The sequence below is a fragment of the Passer domesticus genome, chromosome 19 (genome assembly GCF_036417665.1).
Source record: "Passer domesticus isolate bPasDom1 chromosome 19, bPasDom1.hap1, whole genome shotgun sequence".
In the NCBI taxonomy this organism is placed as follows: domain Eukaryota; kingdom Metazoa; phylum Chordata; class Aves; order Passeriformes; family Passeridae; genus Passer; species Passer domesticus.
Genome location: NC_087492.1, coordinates 626722 through 645510, shown reverse-complemented (window position 1 = coordinate 645510; position 18789 = coordinate 626722). Strand labels below are relative to the sequence as shown.

Below are 18789 nucleotides of genomic sequence, written 5' to 3'. Positions count from 1 at the left end.
TTGGTCTGTGCAGTACAGAATAAACATGCCTGGAATCAGCCAGTGGAAGTGCTGCCCCACTGCAGACTGCACAGCTCACATGCTTCTGCTAAGGACAGTAGAAAAATCCAATATCTTTTGTAATAACTGCAGGGAGAAGATGTTTATATCCAGGCACTTCAGATGTTTAAGCTTTTGGTAAGATGTAGTATTGCAATATTCAAAAGAATGAGGTAGCATACCTGGACTTCGAACTTTGAAGATTCTGCCTGAATTTCAGCTTCATGGGAATTACATCCTTGGCATGAATGTCTGCAAGAGCTGGTGAGAAAAGAAGATATGACTAATTAATTTAATTATTAATTAATAACCAAGGTTACTGATGGTAACCTTGTGATTAGGTTTGTTTGAAATGTCTTCAAACAATATGCAGAGGAGAACTGAACCACGCTTGCCCCAGAAAGGGACCAACCACCAGCCAGTTGTGTGTGCCCCATTCCCTGACTAAAAGTAGTCCATCTCAGCTTTTGTTCCTCTGGGGCTGTACAAGTGTGTGATAGTTCCAGTGCTACTGTGCTGGGAAAGATAACACACAATGGAAACCAGTGTCTTTTTAAATCTGACCGTGTACCTCATGATATGCATTCTACAATCCAGCAGGGCCAAGAGCACTTCTGGAAAACCTTCAGAGTGCAGCCCCTCTGAAGCAGCAGAGGGAGGGGAAGGTGGGAGCAGTACCTTTAGCCAGGTCCATGGGCTGGGAGTCCTGCACTAGCCTGTAATTGGTAGGGTCCCAGCTTTCCTCAGAGGTGTAGATCGCAGGCAACTGAATACTGTGTCTCCCACGGACATTAAAAATGTCACAGGCAGCCTAAATTAAAAAAAAAAAAACAACCAAAAATAAAGGCTATTCACAGTAAAAGAAAAAACATTCTTAGCATTGTCATAACCCTAATAAGGAGCTATCAGTTTCACACACTGCTGGTTTTTACTGCCTCTGGTGTGTGGGTTCAGTGAGTTCAGAAAGGTTCCACTTCTATAACAGTATAGCCAAAAAAGATCTACTGCAAAAAATGTTTGATGCCACACATGTTCATACTGAGCATTCCATTATCCAAAAGGCTTCACACTATTTTGTGTGGATATTAAAAAATAATAGAAAAGGGACCCAGTTCCCTCTCCTTGTTAGACAAGCAGTAGAGAAGAGGGAAGTTCCAAATTCAGATATAAATGCAGATGTTTGGTTTCCTTCATTTTCCCTCATTTTTATGGGAACTGAACTAAAATGAATGGATGGGTGACTAGAATATGAGATGCATTTCTTTATTCACCTGGAAAGCACTGACTGCCCAGCTGCGGAAAGCTTCTTCTTGCCCATTGAGTTCATCCCCTTCACCCACTGGAGTGAGCTGGGAAGCCCCAAGCTGGGCCAGCTTTTGGTCAATGGCATGAGCAAAGCCACAGAAATCTGGGTACATGCTGGACCCCAGACCAAACACAGCATACCTGCAGAAGGAGATGAAAAGTAGATTGCTGTGTTATACTATATGGAGTGCTAAAGGACTCAATCACATGCAAACCAAACAATAAAGCATTTTTACCTAATTTTATTTCTCAGCAGTTTCAGTCTGAGCAAGGAGTCCTTCAAGGTCTGCATAAAAATACATAAAATACTTAAGTTAGAAAAATACTCTGAATATTCTGATCTGAAACCTGATCCATATCTTACTGAAAGACATGAGATAAATGAAATGTTTGTTTTTGGTGAGCTGAGTCTCTTACACACTTGTGAGGTGAACATTACCTTTCCGTTACCTGGAGCATCTCCATTTCCAAAAGTGCTAGTAACCACTAAAAGAAGTGTTTCTTCTTCCAGGTCACAAATATTGTACTCATCCATGCACAGGATCTGGAAAGAATAAAGCTCATGAGACATTGCTAGCAGACATAAGAACTAGTTTTAGATATTTCAGATGTCCACTGACCAAACTCACGCGGCATTATGCTAAATGAATACAAAATCAAAGTTCTAGTCCAACTTGTATTTACAGAACATTCCAAACACAGGTGTGGAGAATGGAAAAGCCTGCAGAAGCCAGCCTCCTGTCTCCACGAGGTGTGGCTGCTTTGCAGGGCTCACCTTGGTGCTGAAGGCACAGCTGAACAGGCTGCACAGGTTGCTGGCCAGCGTCTCCGACTTGCCCGTCTCCGTCGCGTAGATCACGGTCACCTTGGCCCTGGTGGCCACTGCCCCTCGCATGAGTGAGGAGGCAAAGAGCACAGCCCTGGGGAAGAACAATCACACACAACTTTTAATGGAGCTGCAATAAGTCAGGTTGATTCACAAACAAGCTAGGAAGGACTGAGCTTGAGCATGGCTTTTCTTTGGAAGATGGCTCAGAAGCAACACACTCTAGGAAGCCCTGAGTAAGAACCTTAGATAGGAATGTTACCTCAGGGTGGACAGGTAAGGCTATGATTCAAACATCTCAAGTGGTCCCTACTGTAATAATTTTTTTTAAAGAAGTAGAGCAGAAACATTACAAGAATAGAATAGTTGGACAAAGCATGAAGAATCTTATTTGAACAACTTACTTTGCCAAGATGCTAAACTTTATTTCTTTTTTCTTTGGTCTCCGGGTCTCATCATGCCACACATGTGTTTTCCATGCATCCACCTTTAAAGAAAAAGAAGTTATGCTTTATATAAGGAATGCAAAATAGTAAATAAACAATTTGGGTATCTTTAAGGGGCCAGATCAAATAGAATCTGTATATGCAATCCACTGAGTAAAAACATGGTGTCAGTCTCTGTTGCATTAAACTGCATTTTACTTAAAGCCAGAGAATTGAACAGAACTAACAGCATGTCCCACATAAAATAGCTCCTGTCTGCTGCTTCTGAACCTGTCTAGTGAACTTTCATGAACCAGGGCTTGGCACCCAGACTCCCTCAGGTCCCATATCGCATCTGCACTGCTGACTGTCTGCTACAGTCGGTTTTTCTCTTTGATGATGTGTACCTGGTAGTAATAGAAGGGAGTGAGGACATAGTTCAACATCTCCTGGTGGAACACGGGGGTTATGCTGCCTGACATGGGAGGCACGATCCACACCCAGTCTGCGGGGCAGCCGCCGCGCGCGCGGTACTCGCTCTGCATGTACTTCAGGAAGGACTCGGAGGCCGAGTGGTGATCCATGATGGTCACGTTCTGCTTCTACAGCAATGGCAGAGAGAAAAACACGCATTGAAAACCCTATTCTGCCCTTCTGCCCGGTGTGGCTACAGTAATCCTCTTGCTTTGGTCAATATTTCAAGGACTTTACTCAGAGTAAAGGGAGTATTTTATGGGAAATAAATGCTATCAGCAGTTACTGTAAAGATACAGATTGAGGTGCGGGCCTTTGATTAAGAACTCTTAGATCTTTCCTTTAACATCAGCATTTTACCTCTGCAGCACTGGGAGTGCATGCTGCAAAGCCTCTGACTCACTTTTACCCACTTTTCATATTGTCATGATATGTTAAACTGAAATTGAAAATAACATATACTAATCCAATGGCTTTACATAGGTTTTGAAACATAGATAAATGTGTTAAAAGAATGGAAAATCTTTCCCTTAACTTCATGTGCTTCTTTCTCTTCCTTCTGCTTTTACCTGTGAGGAAATATGGATTCCTCCACTTTCTCAGGTGAAAATCAAGAGTAACTCTATTGGAATCATAATGCCATCTCCATTGAGTGAGAGGAAAAAGGGACAGTGAGTGTTCAGTGTCTTTTCAGATCTCACACTCAGTGACTTACCTGGAAGCTGTGCAGCACAGCCACATTGATCTCTACAACAGCTCGGTCCTTCCATAATGATGACAGTTTGTTTGTTTCCAGCCCCATTCTCCTCCCTACCTCCTACATGTGATAAAGAGAGAGAAAAGGGAAAAGCAAATTTACTATATGGAACTTAGACCCTATGATTTCTCAGCCTCATCACCTTTGTATCAGGAAAAAGTTGTGCAGAAGGGGAGAGAGTCAGTCTCATGCTGGGGAAAGTGATGGCAGCAGGAACACCTGACATTAAAAGTAAACTGGAATTTGGAGTTCTGGTTCTTGAGGGTGTTCCAGCTTCACAAAGCAGGAAGCGGTTCTCTCCCATCCCAGTGAACACTGCCAGTGTCCCTTTCCCAAACCTCCGTGGCCAGCCCAGCTGGCCTGCAGCAGGTCACCTTCAGGACGTTGTAGCGCTGCGCGTCGCAGAAGTCCCGCACCCCGATCTCGGTGCCCATGTACCAGCCGTTGAAGGGGCACGCGGTGAACTCCAGCCCTCCCACCTCCAGCAGCATGCTGGCCACGGCAGGCAGCGCGTACCACCTCAGCTCCAGCTCCTTGAACCACTCGTACCTGCCCAACAAGCAATTTGAGTTATTATTTGGGCGTCTTTTCCTTGAAAAGCAGAAAAGCCCAGGAAGAGAAAGAGTACCAATTCTAGGAGGAACCTCTGGACCAGGGTCTGCAGAAACTCACAGCAGTTTTCAGTGCAATATTTGGGAATCAGCAGCTACAGGAACTGCAGAACCATATTACAGAGTTCTGCAATCTGCAGGCCAGTCCCAAAACAAACAGGAAGAAAAAAGCAATGAGAGAAAGGCAATAAACACTGTTATGAGTGCAGTGTTACATGTGTATTACATTAGCATAAGAAATTAGGATTTTTAAAATTCTGAATATAATTGAAATGTAGATTGGGAAAAAAGTTTTCCAACAAAACGGTCATTTGCTTCCTTAATTTAAATCTCATTTCATTGTTCTAACAGGCATTTTATCTTTCAAGACGATTTACCATCATTTCATCCTGACAAAGAACTCATAAAACAACTGCCACAGGCACAGCCCAATAACCTGCCAAGGTGAGGCAGAGGCAAAAATGCAATTATCTAAATCTTGTGTGCTTACTTTGGATGCTCCATGGGCACTTGGAGGACAATTTCTGGAGGTAATTCAAATATTTCTGGGTCTTGGCCATTTGCTTGGAGAACAAGTGGAAGTACATCAAAGCGGCCATATTTCGGCTTCCACCCAAGCTCGATGCACAACTGCAAATACAGAAAGCACATTTTGTGTTCTTTTCAGGTTTCCCCTCCAGATCTGAAAGCAAAAGAATTTTAACCCTCTGAAACCTGCTGAGTAAATTCTAAGTGAGAAAGGTTCTCTTCGCCATTCAAACAATGTTGAGCCATGCTGATGAAGAGCAGGTCGTGTGCCTGGTTGTGTCCCCTGACAGTATTAGCTCACCCTGTTCTGAGATGGAGGGCAGCACTTTTGTATCAGAACTGTAGGAAATTATTGTTCCAGCCTGCACCTGGAACTTGTGGGGCAGAACATCCCCTTCACTCCTCACCTCCCTACCACTCTGCATAAACTCACTCCTCACCTCCCTACCACTCTGCATCCGCGTGCGAGGAAGGAGCCCCAGGGAGGTGGGTTAGCCACGATGGGAAGCAGCTGTGGTGGTGAGCGTGGGGCTGTACCTGAGTGAACTCCACAGAGGCAGGGTCTCCGAGCACGGAGCCGTCTGGCCTCTGGTAGCCCGCGTAGCGGATCAGCTGGCTGTTCCACACGCGGAAATCGTGCTGCCCGTCCGTCCTGGGCGGGAACACCGTGATGGCTGACCTGCCCGGGACACAGGAAACATCCTCACTGCTCACACAGAAACTGGCACCAGCAGAAAATGTTTTACATTTCCAAAATGAATATCAGTGGAAAAAAAAATCATTCATCCTCTTTATCCACCTCCCCAAGTCTTCAAGTCATCTCTTTTCCCAAGGAATTGCAAAAGGTTTTGTAAGATCAGCCATGAAAGTTATAAATTTTCAAGATGGCTGATGGAAGACATGAGAGGAAAATTTAAGTACCAGGAAAATTAAGAGCAGAGACAAGTTGTCAAAATGTTTAGATAGATCATTTCATGTGTTTTTGATGCCAGATCTGGATGTGATTTTTGTTGTTTAAAATGTAAAATTAGAGACCTACCTTATATTACCATTGTTTGTGGCATACTGAATATGATGACAGATATGCTCAAACATTTCCTTGGCTGTTTTACAGTCCCGTGCATCAAACACCTGTGTGTTTCCAAAAGAAATGTAAAGAAGAAGTCTTATTTTGAAACAGCAATGCATATTTTTCCTATGCACTTAAGAATGGAAAGATTGTGGCTCCACTAGGAAAGGTTCATTTTAATAGTTCTTATATGCATCATTTTCACCCATAACAACCCACCAAGGACCAAAACATGTACCAGGTTCCATGACACAGCTGGTTCCTACACTCACACTGCTACACATTTTCATTCAGCCAGGAAAGCAGAGATCTACAAGGAAGCCAATCTCCTGACATGGACAGGAGGGAATCCTCCTCAATGGAACAGTGACCTGCTCTAGCAAAGGACAGGCCATTGTTCTGAGTCACAGCAGAGGACTCTTTGGCTACAGCCTAGGTGCAGCTGCACAGCTCACCTGCAGGTTGGACCACTGGATCCTGCCGATGCACCTGGGTGCGTTCCTCCAGGCCTGCTTGGCAGCAAAGGTCAGCTCCTCCTTTGTCAGCTGGTAGGTTCCTGTTGTTTCTATCTCCTTGGTCACTGCTTCCAGCCGGCCCAGCTGTTCGTTGATTTTTGGCCTTTTGAACAGGAAACAGCCATGAAAAGAAACAATGAGAATTTCATTCAAAGTGCACACGTTCTCTTTATATTTTGCCTTCAGGATTTAAGACTTGTCCTTATGGAGTGTAAGGACAGAGCCTACTGGCCCCATTAAGAAACTAACACACTAGAAATTTAATAGGGACACCATCCTTTCACCACCCAGTACATGCATGGACTGGCCACAAGCTATTCTGTGTAAGTTTTTGGTTAAAATTTGGATTTTCTAGATGAATTTGAAAAAAATCACAAGGAAATAAAAAACAGAGAACAGGTGAGTTTCAGGGCACATGTGGGCTGAGAGTGACTGTCCTTTAAAGATCCACTGTGTTTACAAGGCCACAGCTCTTCTGAGTAAAGTAAGTAAGATTTTCATTCCTAAAGGGAAGTGCTGAGCAATTCCTTTGTCAAGGAAACCAACACTAAAATTCTTGAGTTTGATAACAGACAGTGAAGTCAAAACATTAGAAAATATTTATCACAGCAGAGACAAAAATTGTTTTGTTGTCTTACAGACAGAATGAAAATAGCCTGCACTGTCTGAGAGTTTTCACATTTTCAGCAAGATGAAAGATCAAGGGCAAGCATATGAGATAGTGTAAATCAATGTGATCAAACAGCCATGAGCAGAGACACAGGGATGTGCAAATACAACAGGCTGGTGAGGACAGCCTGTGTGTAATACAGGGACTTTCAGAAAGATTCAGAGGGAAGAAAGATTTGAAAGTAGTTCAAAGTGTCTAAAGAAGTGGCCATTATGTGGCTGAGTCCCTTTGAAAGTTTGATAATGTTCTCTAATGGGATGAGCAAACACTGAACTGTTGCTTGAAAGCTCATCATGTGGAATGTCACTGCAAACCCTTGGACATCAACCAGCTGTTCCAGCATTTCCTGCACAAGATGCCCCTGCACCATGGCCATTTTTGTGACAACACAAACCCCTCTCAGAATGCTCACTGAGCTTATGCTGATAGCACAGAGCAAGGGTGAGAAGCTACACTGGCCTTCCAATCTTTGGCTAAAGCCTTGAGAGGAACACAGAGAAAAGATACTTGGAACAGCACAAACAAAAGGCATTTTCCACACTGAGACTGATGTGAGTGCAGCTATTCCCAAGAAAGCAGAAGGTAATGCTCTGGCAGAGAGTCCTCAATGTACTGGAATGCAGCCCACTCCAAAGGGATGGAGCTGAGGAGTGCATGGTCCAGAGTCCTTCCCTGTGTTCCCAAGGCCTTGGATTGGCAGATGGAGCACATGAAGTGCAATGACAGGTTTATCTGGCATTTTTAACAGTCCTTACATATTTTTGAATGCATGCTATGTAACAGGAGAGTTACCAAGAGCTGTGAAGAAACCAAACCCTCCTGGAGGCTCACAGATAGACAGGTAGGTAGAGGATTTTATACCCAAAAATCAAGTTCACCTACTCTTTAAATGAACTGTAGTATTGCTTGAGGAAGTCTATTGCCTGAGGTAAAAGATCCTCTAGTGGAACTGGCCCATCTCTGGTACCTCTCACCAGGCCCTTTGGGGTCATGATCGACCCTTGGCAGGCCTTGGTCTGGCAATTGATAACCTGAAAAACAATCAAATGTCAAAAAACAATGTTGCACTCTGCGTATTTTAAAATTTATGAAAACTCCCTGTTCATATTTCCATATTTTACCTCTTTTGCAGTCAGGTGTAGTGTGTCAAGAAAGCTGGATCCATTTTCCAAGTTTCTTACTTTTACATGTCTTGGACATCCTGATATTTGGTTTGAAACTTTGATGTCATTTGGAGGGAGATTCTGGGCAGAGAACAGACAAAAATGCATACTGTCTTCAGAGCTATTGAATATCTTTCAGTTTCCTTTTAGATTTAAAGTTAACATCAAAATATTTCAGTTTAAATTCAATAAACTAGATATAAATGTGATCTGCTCCAACATGACTATTTGACTACAAAACTACTGAGCTAACCTACAGTTTGATATGAAATGAGGAAAAAAGTATTTTTGTACTAATCAAACAGGGTCTGCCACTGCAAATACCTTTATAATTTCAGTAAATCCTCTGAGTATCTGTGAGCATTATAATCACAGTCTCAGGAAAACAGTGAACCAGTTTCAGAGACAGGACAGGTTTGTTACTAAAGGTTTTCAAAGGCATATAAAGGAATCAGGCATCCCAGTCCTCGTGGGATCACCTCTTCCTTTGAGTCTTATCAGTGCTCCATTTTCGCAGAAAAGAACTTTCACCCAAAGATGTCCCAGAGTCCCAACTCCTGCAACCACAGCCAGACCTCTCAGGAGAAGGTGGAGCAGCTGTGAGCAGCAAGCACCATTCATGTGAACTGCCACCATCAAACAATGATGCTGGGAACAGACCTGTCCTCCCTCACTGGGCTTTGCTGAAGTTATGACAGGCAGCCTCTCCATCTGCTTCTTGCTGGGACTGTGCAGCTTGGCATCATCCTTTTCTGAGCTTCAACAGAGAGAAAGAAAAGTCAGCACAAGGCAACGTCCTTTGTGTTAGGCTTTGCTTTCAGCATCAGCAGGAGATGCTCAGTGCTGTCTCTGAAATATGTGCTGAGCCATAACCCAGCAGGGGCAGTGGGCAGGAACCAGCAGAAAAGGCACAGTACCCCCTTCCCAGAGCACTGGGTGGAAGGGAAGGAAGGAGGCAGGGTATGAAACCTGAAATAAGTAACACCCTGAAGGCTGAGAAATTTAAGATGCGTGTGCAACTTATTTTATACAGTGTTGTGTATGAACTGCATCACAGTACTACTTCACCAACTTAATTACAGTATAAATAATCACTTTGCTGTTTTTATAGCATACACACCTCCTGAGATTTGGAATACGTGAAACCACGTTAACTCACCAAATAAATTTAAGACTATGAAAGAGAAAGCAAGATGATTTATATCCTCAATGACTGTTTAACTTCAACACAAGTGTTTAATGTTCATTACCAAGTTACACCACCCAGAGATCCTCAGTTCTTTGGTTAATATCAGTATTTTGGAAACACATTGCGGGTTTCTCCAGGACCCAAACCACTTAATATCTTCCCTTTCCAAATCAAAGATAAACTATGAAACCATTAAAACCAGGATCTTACCCATGGATCTTCCTATTTTTCTCCACGTTGTTGTTGATGTCCTTCTCTCTGGGGTACTGGCTCCTGGCAGCACGAGATTTGAACACAAACTGCCACGGGCACAGCATTTCGTATGGTTTTTTTGGTGGTTTTACTTCACTGTGCTGAAACCTTGTTTTGTGTGATGTGGGAACACTTCTAAGGACATAAAAAACCCAACAAGGTCAGTTTTTACCCAAGAGGGCAACTCCCTTTAACATCTTTCAGAAAGTCACCCACTAACTGATCTGATCTAACATCCTGTGTTTAAAATGAAAATTGCTCAATTCTTAGGATAGTGATACTAAAACTAACACTTTGTCAGTGTAATATGCAGCCATGTACTAATCTAAAACACTGGCAAGAGAATTTCAGATGACCCCTGGTCATGAAAAGCAGCAAATATTGGTGTCGGAGCAGACCACAAGCTTAGAAAAGGGATGTGCAATGTTGCTGTGTCAATCACACAGTAATGAAAAAATCTTGTTCATATATGATCCTAACCATTTTGCAGTGTTTCCACCTGCCAGAGACAAACAGGATTCTGAGAGGCTGAAGTCTGTAGCTTTTAAGATATGTAGCACTTATTTCAATGTAACACATATTATTTACATAAGAGTGCACAAAGTTTATGCTATTCATTTTAACATACATTTTCTGCTCATTTCTGAACATAAGATGGATTTTGTGCTAGGGGTGTGACAGAAGAGAATGATCAAGCCAGTAAATTGCAGGAATAGAGAGAATTAGCCCCAACATTTGAATCTGGTTCATAACAGAAATCAAACCTGATGTTTCCAAGAAGTTAGAGACAAAGGAAGAAAAGAGACATTGTCACATATTCCTGATGTCAATTATGTCTTATTTTGATTACTTTTACAGTGAAAGTTAAATTTTTGCTGGAATCTGAAGATACTGTCTGATATAAGGTTACACAAGAAGAGAAATCCATCCAACTGTCTGTGCAGAAACTGCAAGGTGTTAGGACTGTTTGCTACTCCAGGTGAGAGAAATAATGTGTAATAAGCATTTATCTGCAGTCACAAAATAGGAAAAAAAAATCTAAATTATTATTCTGCAATAAAAAATGCTGTGATGTGCTATACAATTTTGTAAAATACAGGGAGAAAAGAGAGGAGAAATGGAGAGGGGGAAGAAAAGAAAGAAACAAAGAAGGAAAAAAAGAAAAAAAGGAAAAAAAGGGGGAAAAACCTCACACAAACATTAAAAAAATACACAAGGATAAAAAGGTGGAAAAGGAAGAAAAGGAGGATAAGGAGGAAAAAGATTAAAAATAATAACAGGAAAAAAGAAAAATAATAATAAAAAGAAAAAATAAGAAGAAAAAGCAAAAAGAAAGAGAGCAGACTCACATTTGCCTTCACTGGCACTCAGCAAGAAGCTGCCCTGTGTCCTGCCCCGTGGGGTTCTGTGGGTAGCACTGCCAGTGTTACCAGTTGCATGCACAAACCTTTAAATCAGCAGAAAGGAAGGACAAAGTTTTCAGAGCAGCTGGACAGCTTGGAACTAGAGCAGGAGACTGAGTCTGACACTTTGCTCCTAATACAGAAAAAAGATACAGTTTGCCATGTAATTAGTTTGCCTGTGAGTGGCAGTAAATGAATGACAGAACGAACACCTGGACATGGTGCTCCTTACCGTGCTTTTGGGAGAGGTGTCCAGCCCTCCAGGAGAGCCTCCTCTCTCTCAGAGCTTCTTGCCTTCCACCTCTCAGGCTCTGTATCCCTCCCAGGAGGCAAAAGCATTTTATAGTGCAGACCCTGTATGCAAAATAGCTCTGAGCAAGGCTGGACATGGACAGTGCAGCTGGGGATTCCCCTGATTCCTGTCGTGTCCACTTGGAGAAGTGGAGGGTGTGTGGCTGAGCAGCGTTACACAACCGAGTGAGGAGGGAGGCAGCGCCTGCTGCTCTCAGCATCCCTCCTTCCCTGCTGCTGCTGCACTCCTGCTGCTGCTCCTGGAAAGGGCAGGGAATCGCACGGAACAGTTTGCAGCCTTGCACACAGGTTAAAATGAAAAGAAATAAATGCTGGAGGGCCTCTTACAGCTTTCATCCCTGTGGCCAGCCTCCAGGCACCCTCCTGCACACCACCCATGGCTGTAGGAAGAGAGTGAGCAACTTCAAGGGAAATGTTACAGAGCTGTAGAGCTTTACAGTACAGGCCAGGAAAGCATTAACCATGTACTCATAACTAAGGACAGGAATTTTGAGTTTCACCTACACATACTTCCTTACTTTTTATCAAGTTTTAAAGGATCTATCTCAAGAGAGTATTTGTAGAATTTCTTGCTTTCCAGAGCTCCCTGTTCTGCCTGTTGCTGCCTGTGAGATTTGTCCCTTGGTGCTTTTCCAAAGTGTTGGGAATACTGGAAGGAAACTGCAGCTTCCTGAAGTACAAACCATGCCCACCATGCTTATGTGGGAATACCAGAGGGACAGCTGGATGAGGAAGACGGGATTGCTGGGCTGATTTGCAGTGTCAGACAGCATGTGGACACGTACCTTTTACAGAAGCAGGCTTCCCCCTGTGGTCTGGAAGGCAGAACCCCCCCAGGACAGGGGACAGCAGTGCCCAGTGCTGTCAGGCACCTGCAGCCCACGAGTCTGGTGCCAGATAGTGCCCAACAAGGATTTTGACCTGCCTTATTTGTTCCTTCATATTATGTATGGCCATTTTAAGGAAACTGTTTACAAATTAAAGATGACTAATAAATCTGCTGAATAATGTGAATCAAATTAGGTACATTGATAACTAGGGAAAGATTTACAGTTGCTGACCAAAGATCTACAGAAATGAAGCATAAGGCAGCCAGAGAAATGAGGAAATGTGTGTTCTTTTCTCATCTGTCACTCTTTTACTGGGCAAGCTTGGGCAAGGTGTTTTCTTCTCTCTGTCTAGCTTCTCTATTTGAAAATGAATATTAGATGATTGTGTAAAGCATTTCTAGAGGCAAAGCAAGTGCTGTGCACACGTGTTCATGCACGAGATCCCCTGTATGCATCCCATCCAGGATTGCTAGAGATGAATCTCTTCATAAACAGACTTGAGTTTTCTGAGCATTCATCTGCTTGGCTTTATCAAGCCTGTGCTGCTTAGCATCCACTGCTCATGAATTTTCACAGTTGGATTTTCCTTTAATGTGGTGCCTTTCTTCTCACCAGAATTAGCAGGTGAATCCCTTTGTTTAAAATATTCCAGTCATCAGGCAGATGTAATCAGCAGGCAGAAATTATGTGTGAGAACTGTGCCACTCAATGCCATGCAAGAAAATTCTGCCTTTACATTCTTCTTTTACATTTACTACTTTGTAACAGGGTTTAAAAAATTCTCTTTTCATCCTTTCCTTTCTTATTAACCTTTCTTCTATAGAACATGGGGAATCTTAATGTCTAGTACTGGAAGAAAGAACATACCTTAGTAGAAGTTTATTTGAATTCAGTGGGTTCTAAGCTTTCAGTATTCACCCTCCTTATTTCCCTGTGCTTGGGACTGCTGAAATCTAGGAAAGGTCATGTAGGGATTAGATATGAAAAATCAGATTTGGGATAACCAGAGGAGGAAAAACATCTTCCCTTAGGAGAGTTTGTAAAAGGATTGGCTCAGGTAGGTACAGCCATTCAAGGAACTGCTTAATCACTCCAGTTGCTCAAACAAGACCTGATTTTTTACTCACTTGAAATCAATAATAAAACTCCCTCTGTACAGTAAGAACAACAGAGAACCATTCAATCCTCAGGTGGATCAGAGATTAACTGATAAACAAGCTCACTGGCCACTCCTTCTACAAATATTCTACAGGGCTTGGAAGGTTTTTCCTTCAAAAACCCAATTCTGCCCATTTGAACAGACACTTCTTCCTCTGCCATATCAGAGTGCAAAAACTGGTTGCTTTCCTTGCATTAACTTTGATGAAAGAGGTGCCCTTTCAGAGCAGACTTTGACCTATTCGATGCTGTCATCTTGACTTAAATTTTGTTTTGTTTCTGAATGTCTGATGGTTTGTAGCTTCAACAATCAGCTCTCTGCAATCTCCTTCCAAGTGAGTCACATTCTGTGTCTGATATTATAATATACATCATATCTGCAAGATGCTGCATGAGCTCAAGCAGTCATATTCCTGAAAACATTTACAAATCAAGCTCTGGTTGTCAGGTTGCTCCTCTGAGATCAGGGCATTTTGAGTCTTCAAAGAACTGAGGCAAAGCTGATGACAAGGAGGGCTGATCTTCCCTGCTTCAGGGAACCCAGAGATGTTCAACTGTCCCAGCATTTCATAGGTTATTAGTGAACTTTTTCTAACTCACTTTTCCTAACCAATGTAACTATTGTCTGAGATGTCTCTTGCAGCAGTGCTGCATGTGACTGCACAATAAATACAGTCCTGCAACCCCTGTAAACACTCAGCATCTCAGATTTGTTAGAACTACTCTCACACCCGGTGGTTTCTGACAAAGATACAATTAATAACAATAATAACTATTGTTGTTCCCAAATATCTCCTCTCATTGACTACCGTCAGTCATCTTCTCTTACACTGGTTTGGTTTTTCATTCCCCAAAGAAAATTAGTTTGGTTTGAATCTTCCCCCAAACTTTGGGGTATTTTTGGTGGGTTTTTTTGTTTGTTTGTTTGTGTTCTGGTTGCTGACTATTCCTTTAAGAGCTTTAAGATATTCACCATTAACCGTAGTCCCTTTTTCACTGGCTTCTTTATTATTTCAAAATGTTCCTTATAAAGTGGGGATAATAACTCTACCAAAAGCAAAATAAAAGATCCAGGCCTTGGCACTTGAAAACATGCAAATAAAAGTAGGATCCCAGCCCAGTCCGGACTGTTCTCCAGTTTCTGCAGATTTAAGGTACGTTCAAAGCAGCAGTTTAGTGTGGAAAGTGCAATGTTTTGTTTACCATGACCTGCTCTCCAGTGGAAGACTGAATGTCAAATGATGGCAGGACAGGGTGAAATATTTCCCAGTATGACCATCTGAGGGTGAAAACGAAAGTTAAGGAGAGTGCTAAATTGCAGAGACGTGCCAGTAAACCCATTCCTTCCTGTCTGCTCGCTGTCAGTTAGGCCAAACTCAGACATGCAGAAAGAACAGAATTCCCTCATCAGTCACCTCTCCAAAATTCCCAGGGATGAGGAAGTGAGGGAACCAAAGGCAGTCAATAGCCAGACTTTGCTGTGCCTGGCTGCACGTTGGCTCAGGCAGAAGTGATTGCTGACACCTCCTGACTCACCCCTGAGATCCTCAGCAACAGCTGCAGCAGCAAAGGCAAAATTACAGCAAAAAAAGAGCAAAATAGCAATTAACAGTTCACTGGGCCTAAACCTGGTGTCCTGCATGTGGCTGTCACAAGCTAGGCTGTCCTGCACTCCTGGACATCATTTCACTACACTGAAGATGTCCCTGTGTGGAGTATAAGGAAAAGCTGGCATGTGGATCTGGAAAAAGTATAGAACAGTGTTTGGTACTTCTTCTCCTGCACTGCATGCTTGTCACAGCAGAACAGGGAAAAAAAAATACTGCGAGATTACTGTGTGCAAAAAGAGTTTTATGATTGAAAAATAACGGTGAACTACAGAGCTGCAAACGTCTTCTTTAGCAGAATCATGGTCTGAAGAAGAAGCTCCAATTTCAGTAACAGAGCACTGGCTGAGGCCAGTAGAATCTCTAACCAAGGACAGGTAACAGAAGAGATTTGAATACTGGCTTTGAAAAAACAACCCATAAATTTCTGGGCCAAATTAAAAACAGAATATTGAAGTATAGAAGTAACTTGAGTTCTGAATCTGAAAACGTTGGTGTTTTTACTCTGGAACACAAAGCACTGTTGGAACAACTTCAGTAAAATGTATGTGCTTCTCTTTATTGGTGACCTCTGAGCCTCTTTTCCTTACACCTGCCTTGATCTACTCAGTTGTTTCCTGCACAGTCAGGTGTCACACTTTGGACAGTGTACCTTAGTCTACACAAAACCAAATCATGCTGACCTGCTTTCCATGTTTCCTGCATGGAGACAGGGGTTTTCTCAGGCAATTTTATGGCTCTGCTTTATCTATAAACACTGTTTTACTAGCTCAGTTGTTTTTAAGGACTCCTTGCTAAGCACTACAGTTAGGCCAGTCTTGCCCATGCCTGCACAACTTTCAGTGTCTACATGAATTACATCACATTTTCAAAACTTTCCATGCGAGTGAAATTGCCTCCCCTCTGCTCTTCCCGAAAGGGAAATGATGCCAGAGGGTGTGGGGTGTGAGCTTACAGCTCCTTCTCTAGCAACGATCTACCTTCCCCTACTAAATAAGACAATTTCCATGGCATTCTTCAGAGTATTTTTAGTTGGATTGATTTGGAGCTGCAAGTCCAGTTCAATTGATTTTCATCTTCCACCCCTGCAAAGAGCCTGGCTCCATCTCCTTGGTGACCTGAAAGCCACTGGAAGGCTGCTCCTCTTCTCCTGGCTGAACAAGGCCTGTTCCTCCAGCCTCTCCTCATGAGGCAGCACTGTGCCCAGCCCCAACAGCCTCGATGGCCTCCACTGAACTCACTCTTTGTGCACTGGAGGCCCAAACTGCACTCAGCTCACCAGGGAAGGATGCAGACACTCCAATGGTGCTGCTTTTCCTTCTCTCCTTCTATAGGAATTCCAGGCTAGAGACATATTATTTAGCTTGGCTTTCATTCAGTGAACAAACACGCTGCTGATTGAGACAACTCATTGTGGACCACTGTGACAGAGAGGATGGTCTTTGAAGCTACATTTGGGATGGGGGACACCACTTGGGAGCTTCAAAAGTCACTTACTGAAAATACAAAAAATATGTGGAAGAATATGTGTTGACAGGGTCAGGTTCTAGAAAGGGATGGGTGGCTTTATGGAGTGGGTTAAGTCACGGGGGCTAATCTATAATAAATGGTGCTAGAACACACATCAAAGGATTGTTACAGATTAATTAGCAGGTGCTAGTATTAGCCATAACAATTTTTGTCTCAATTTCTAAAAGGATAAGATGCAAAACAGTTACTTCATTCAGTCTAAATGTTTCACCCAACTCTTGCAGCGAGGGGTATTTGGACCACAGACTCCAAAGCAAGAGGAACTGATGCAGAATGTGTATGTAATTTACAGGACAGAGCACCTTTTTTGGTCAAAAACACGGTCTTGCCTCACCTTGTTTTTATGATTATTACTTTTGATTAAGTCATCTGCAACCTGGCAGAAGGGAAAATAAAGGGGAATTTTCTGTGACTTACAACACTGTCCTTTAGGTTTGGGCAGCTCAAGAGACCTCTCTGACCAGTACAAGCTGCAAACCACTATGACATTTCCTTCTTTCTTCTCATGTGCCAGCTTTGCAGACAATTGCAATCTGAGAATTCTCCAAAAGAACACACCACTCCTCTTCCTAGAGGTGTTTTTGGGACCAACAGTTTCTGTACTTCCATAAAGTGTCCAAGTCCTGAGCACAGTATAAACCACTGCCCAGCAAACCATCAGCTCATTCTTAAACAGACTGCTGGATTTAACAGTGATAAAGTTGAAAACAAGAAAAAAGGAAGGCAGTTCTTCAGCACTAAAGGCAGCAGCAGAATTTTTAATATTTATTTTTCCAAAAGAGCATATGAACATGGGAAAAGAAAGCAACTAATTACTGAATAAAAAAACCTTCAGAATTCTTTCTGCCTTCCCCTCACATAAAGTGAAGCCTTTGGGCCCGGATTCCAAGATGATTTATGGAGGATATATTTGCCTTCAGTATCACACCCACCTCTTGACCTTGTCCACCCAGGCTGCTGCAGACACTATGCTTTGTGAAACTGAAAAAACAAAACTGTTTCACTTTTAATTCTGGTAACCATGATTGAGCACACCACTCCTCTGAGTATTCCAGGTAGTGCAAAATGGTTTAAGATGGTGAACACTCCTGAAGTCATGGAGTGTACAGGGGAGCCTTTGCCTTTGATTCCAGTGGCTTCAGCTCAGGACCCAAGAACAGCATGGAAGGTAAACATCCTGATAAGCAATATCCAGACTGCCTTTGCTAGTATAGACCCAGACAGAATTAGAGCACTAAGGCAAGACTGATGTCTCCCATTTAACAGACAGTCCCTATGAATTCCAGAGGGTCGTACAAGTGTTATGGAGTTCTGTAGAGCAAAACTACATAACTATGAGCTGTGATTTCCTTCAGAGACTTATAAAATTGAAAACACTTCCTACAAAGTAAATAAATAAGGCCCTCCCCATACAGTGCAATAAAGTGAGCAGCTTACAGGTTCAGTACTGTACCCAATCTAGTCCTTTCAAAGCCTCATTGTTACATCAAAGGGTTTGTGGTTCTGCTCCTCTCTCAGCCACACATGGATTGCAGTCAAGTTACTTTTTATGCTAAATACCACTCATATTGTGTACATTCTTTGTATAATTACACCAGCTATAAAATCTGCACCTTTGCTTATGAGGATAATGAAGTTGGAGTGCAGGGACTGGCTCTACATCTCAAATTTCCTAATAAACTCTGGATGCCTTTTCATTGCATTTAATCAATTAGAAATAACCAGACCTGGCCTAGTGTCACTGTGACATCCTACAGGCTCTATTCTGTCAGCTGGGAGCAGGATTTGGAGATCTCAATGTTTTTAAGCCATGTTTCTGAAATAGTTGTAAAAGATCATTACCCTGTCAGTATCCCCTATCTCAGAGCCATGCTAGTGGAGAATAAGCAATTTCCTGCTGTTTGTCCCCTGAGTCCCAACCTGTCTGAGAGCTGCTGTGTGCCTTTTAAAGGTCTCCCAAGTTAAGCACCTCAAAAGCAATCCGAGAATTACTTTTGAAATCTTGGCCAGAAAACTGCAATGTGAGATACTTCCAGCTAGGAGAAGGACAAACTCAACAGAGCTCTTGGGGAAGAGAAAGTTCCAAGACTCAACAGGTGTCTACATTCTGTACTGTAAACTGTGGT

The 18789-nt window shown here is 42.7% G+C and overlaps 1 protein-coding gene across 2 annotated transcripts in view; it reads right to left on the bottom strand.

Moving 5' to 3' along the window:
• Positions 1 to 18789, bottom strand: part of NOS2 (nitric oxide synthase 2) — a 31817-nt gene that overhangs the window by 7284 nt on the left and 5744 nt on the right. For both annotated transcript variants that reach the window (XM_064394563.1, XM_064394565.1), the window contains 20 exons: positions 11459 to 11580; positions 11173 to 11359; positions 9782 to 9958; positions 9043 to 9139; positions 8341 to 8463; positions 8102 to 8250; positions 6490 to 6652; positions 6005 to 6096; positions 5503 to 5644; positions 4928 to 5067; positions 4201 to 4375; positions 3785 to 3886; positions 3003 to 3197; positions 2575 to 2657; positions 2120 to 2264; positions 1784 to 1888; positions 1581 to 1630; positions 1311 to 1485; positions 718 to 850; positions 222 to 300 (listed from right to left, as the gene is read on the bottom strand). In XM_064394563.1, the coding sequence (XP_064250633.1) occupies positions 222 to 300; positions 718 to 850; positions 1311 to 1485; positions 1581 to 1630; positions 1784 to 1888; positions 2120 to 2264; positions 2575 to 2657; positions 3003 to 3197; positions 3785 to 3886; positions 4201 to 4375; positions 4928 to 5067; positions 5503 to 5644; positions 6005 to 6096; positions 6490 to 6652; positions 8102 to 8250; positions 8341 to 8463; positions 9043 to 9139; positions 9782 to 9888 (2255 nt within the window). In that variant the 5' untranslated portion in view covers positions 9889 to 9958; positions 11173 to 11359; positions 11459 to 11580. The remainder of the gene's footprint in view (positions 1 to 221; positions 301 to 717; positions 851 to 1310; positions 1486 to 1580; positions 1631 to 1783; positions 1889 to 2119; positions 2265 to 2574; positions 2658 to 3002; positions 3198 to 3784; positions 3887 to 4200; positions 4376 to 4927; positions 5068 to 5502; positions 5645 to 6004; positions 6097 to 6489; positions 6653 to 8101; positions 8251 to 8340; positions 8464 to 9042; positions 9140 to 9781; positions 9959 to 11172; positions 11360 to 11458; positions 11581 to 18789) is intronic.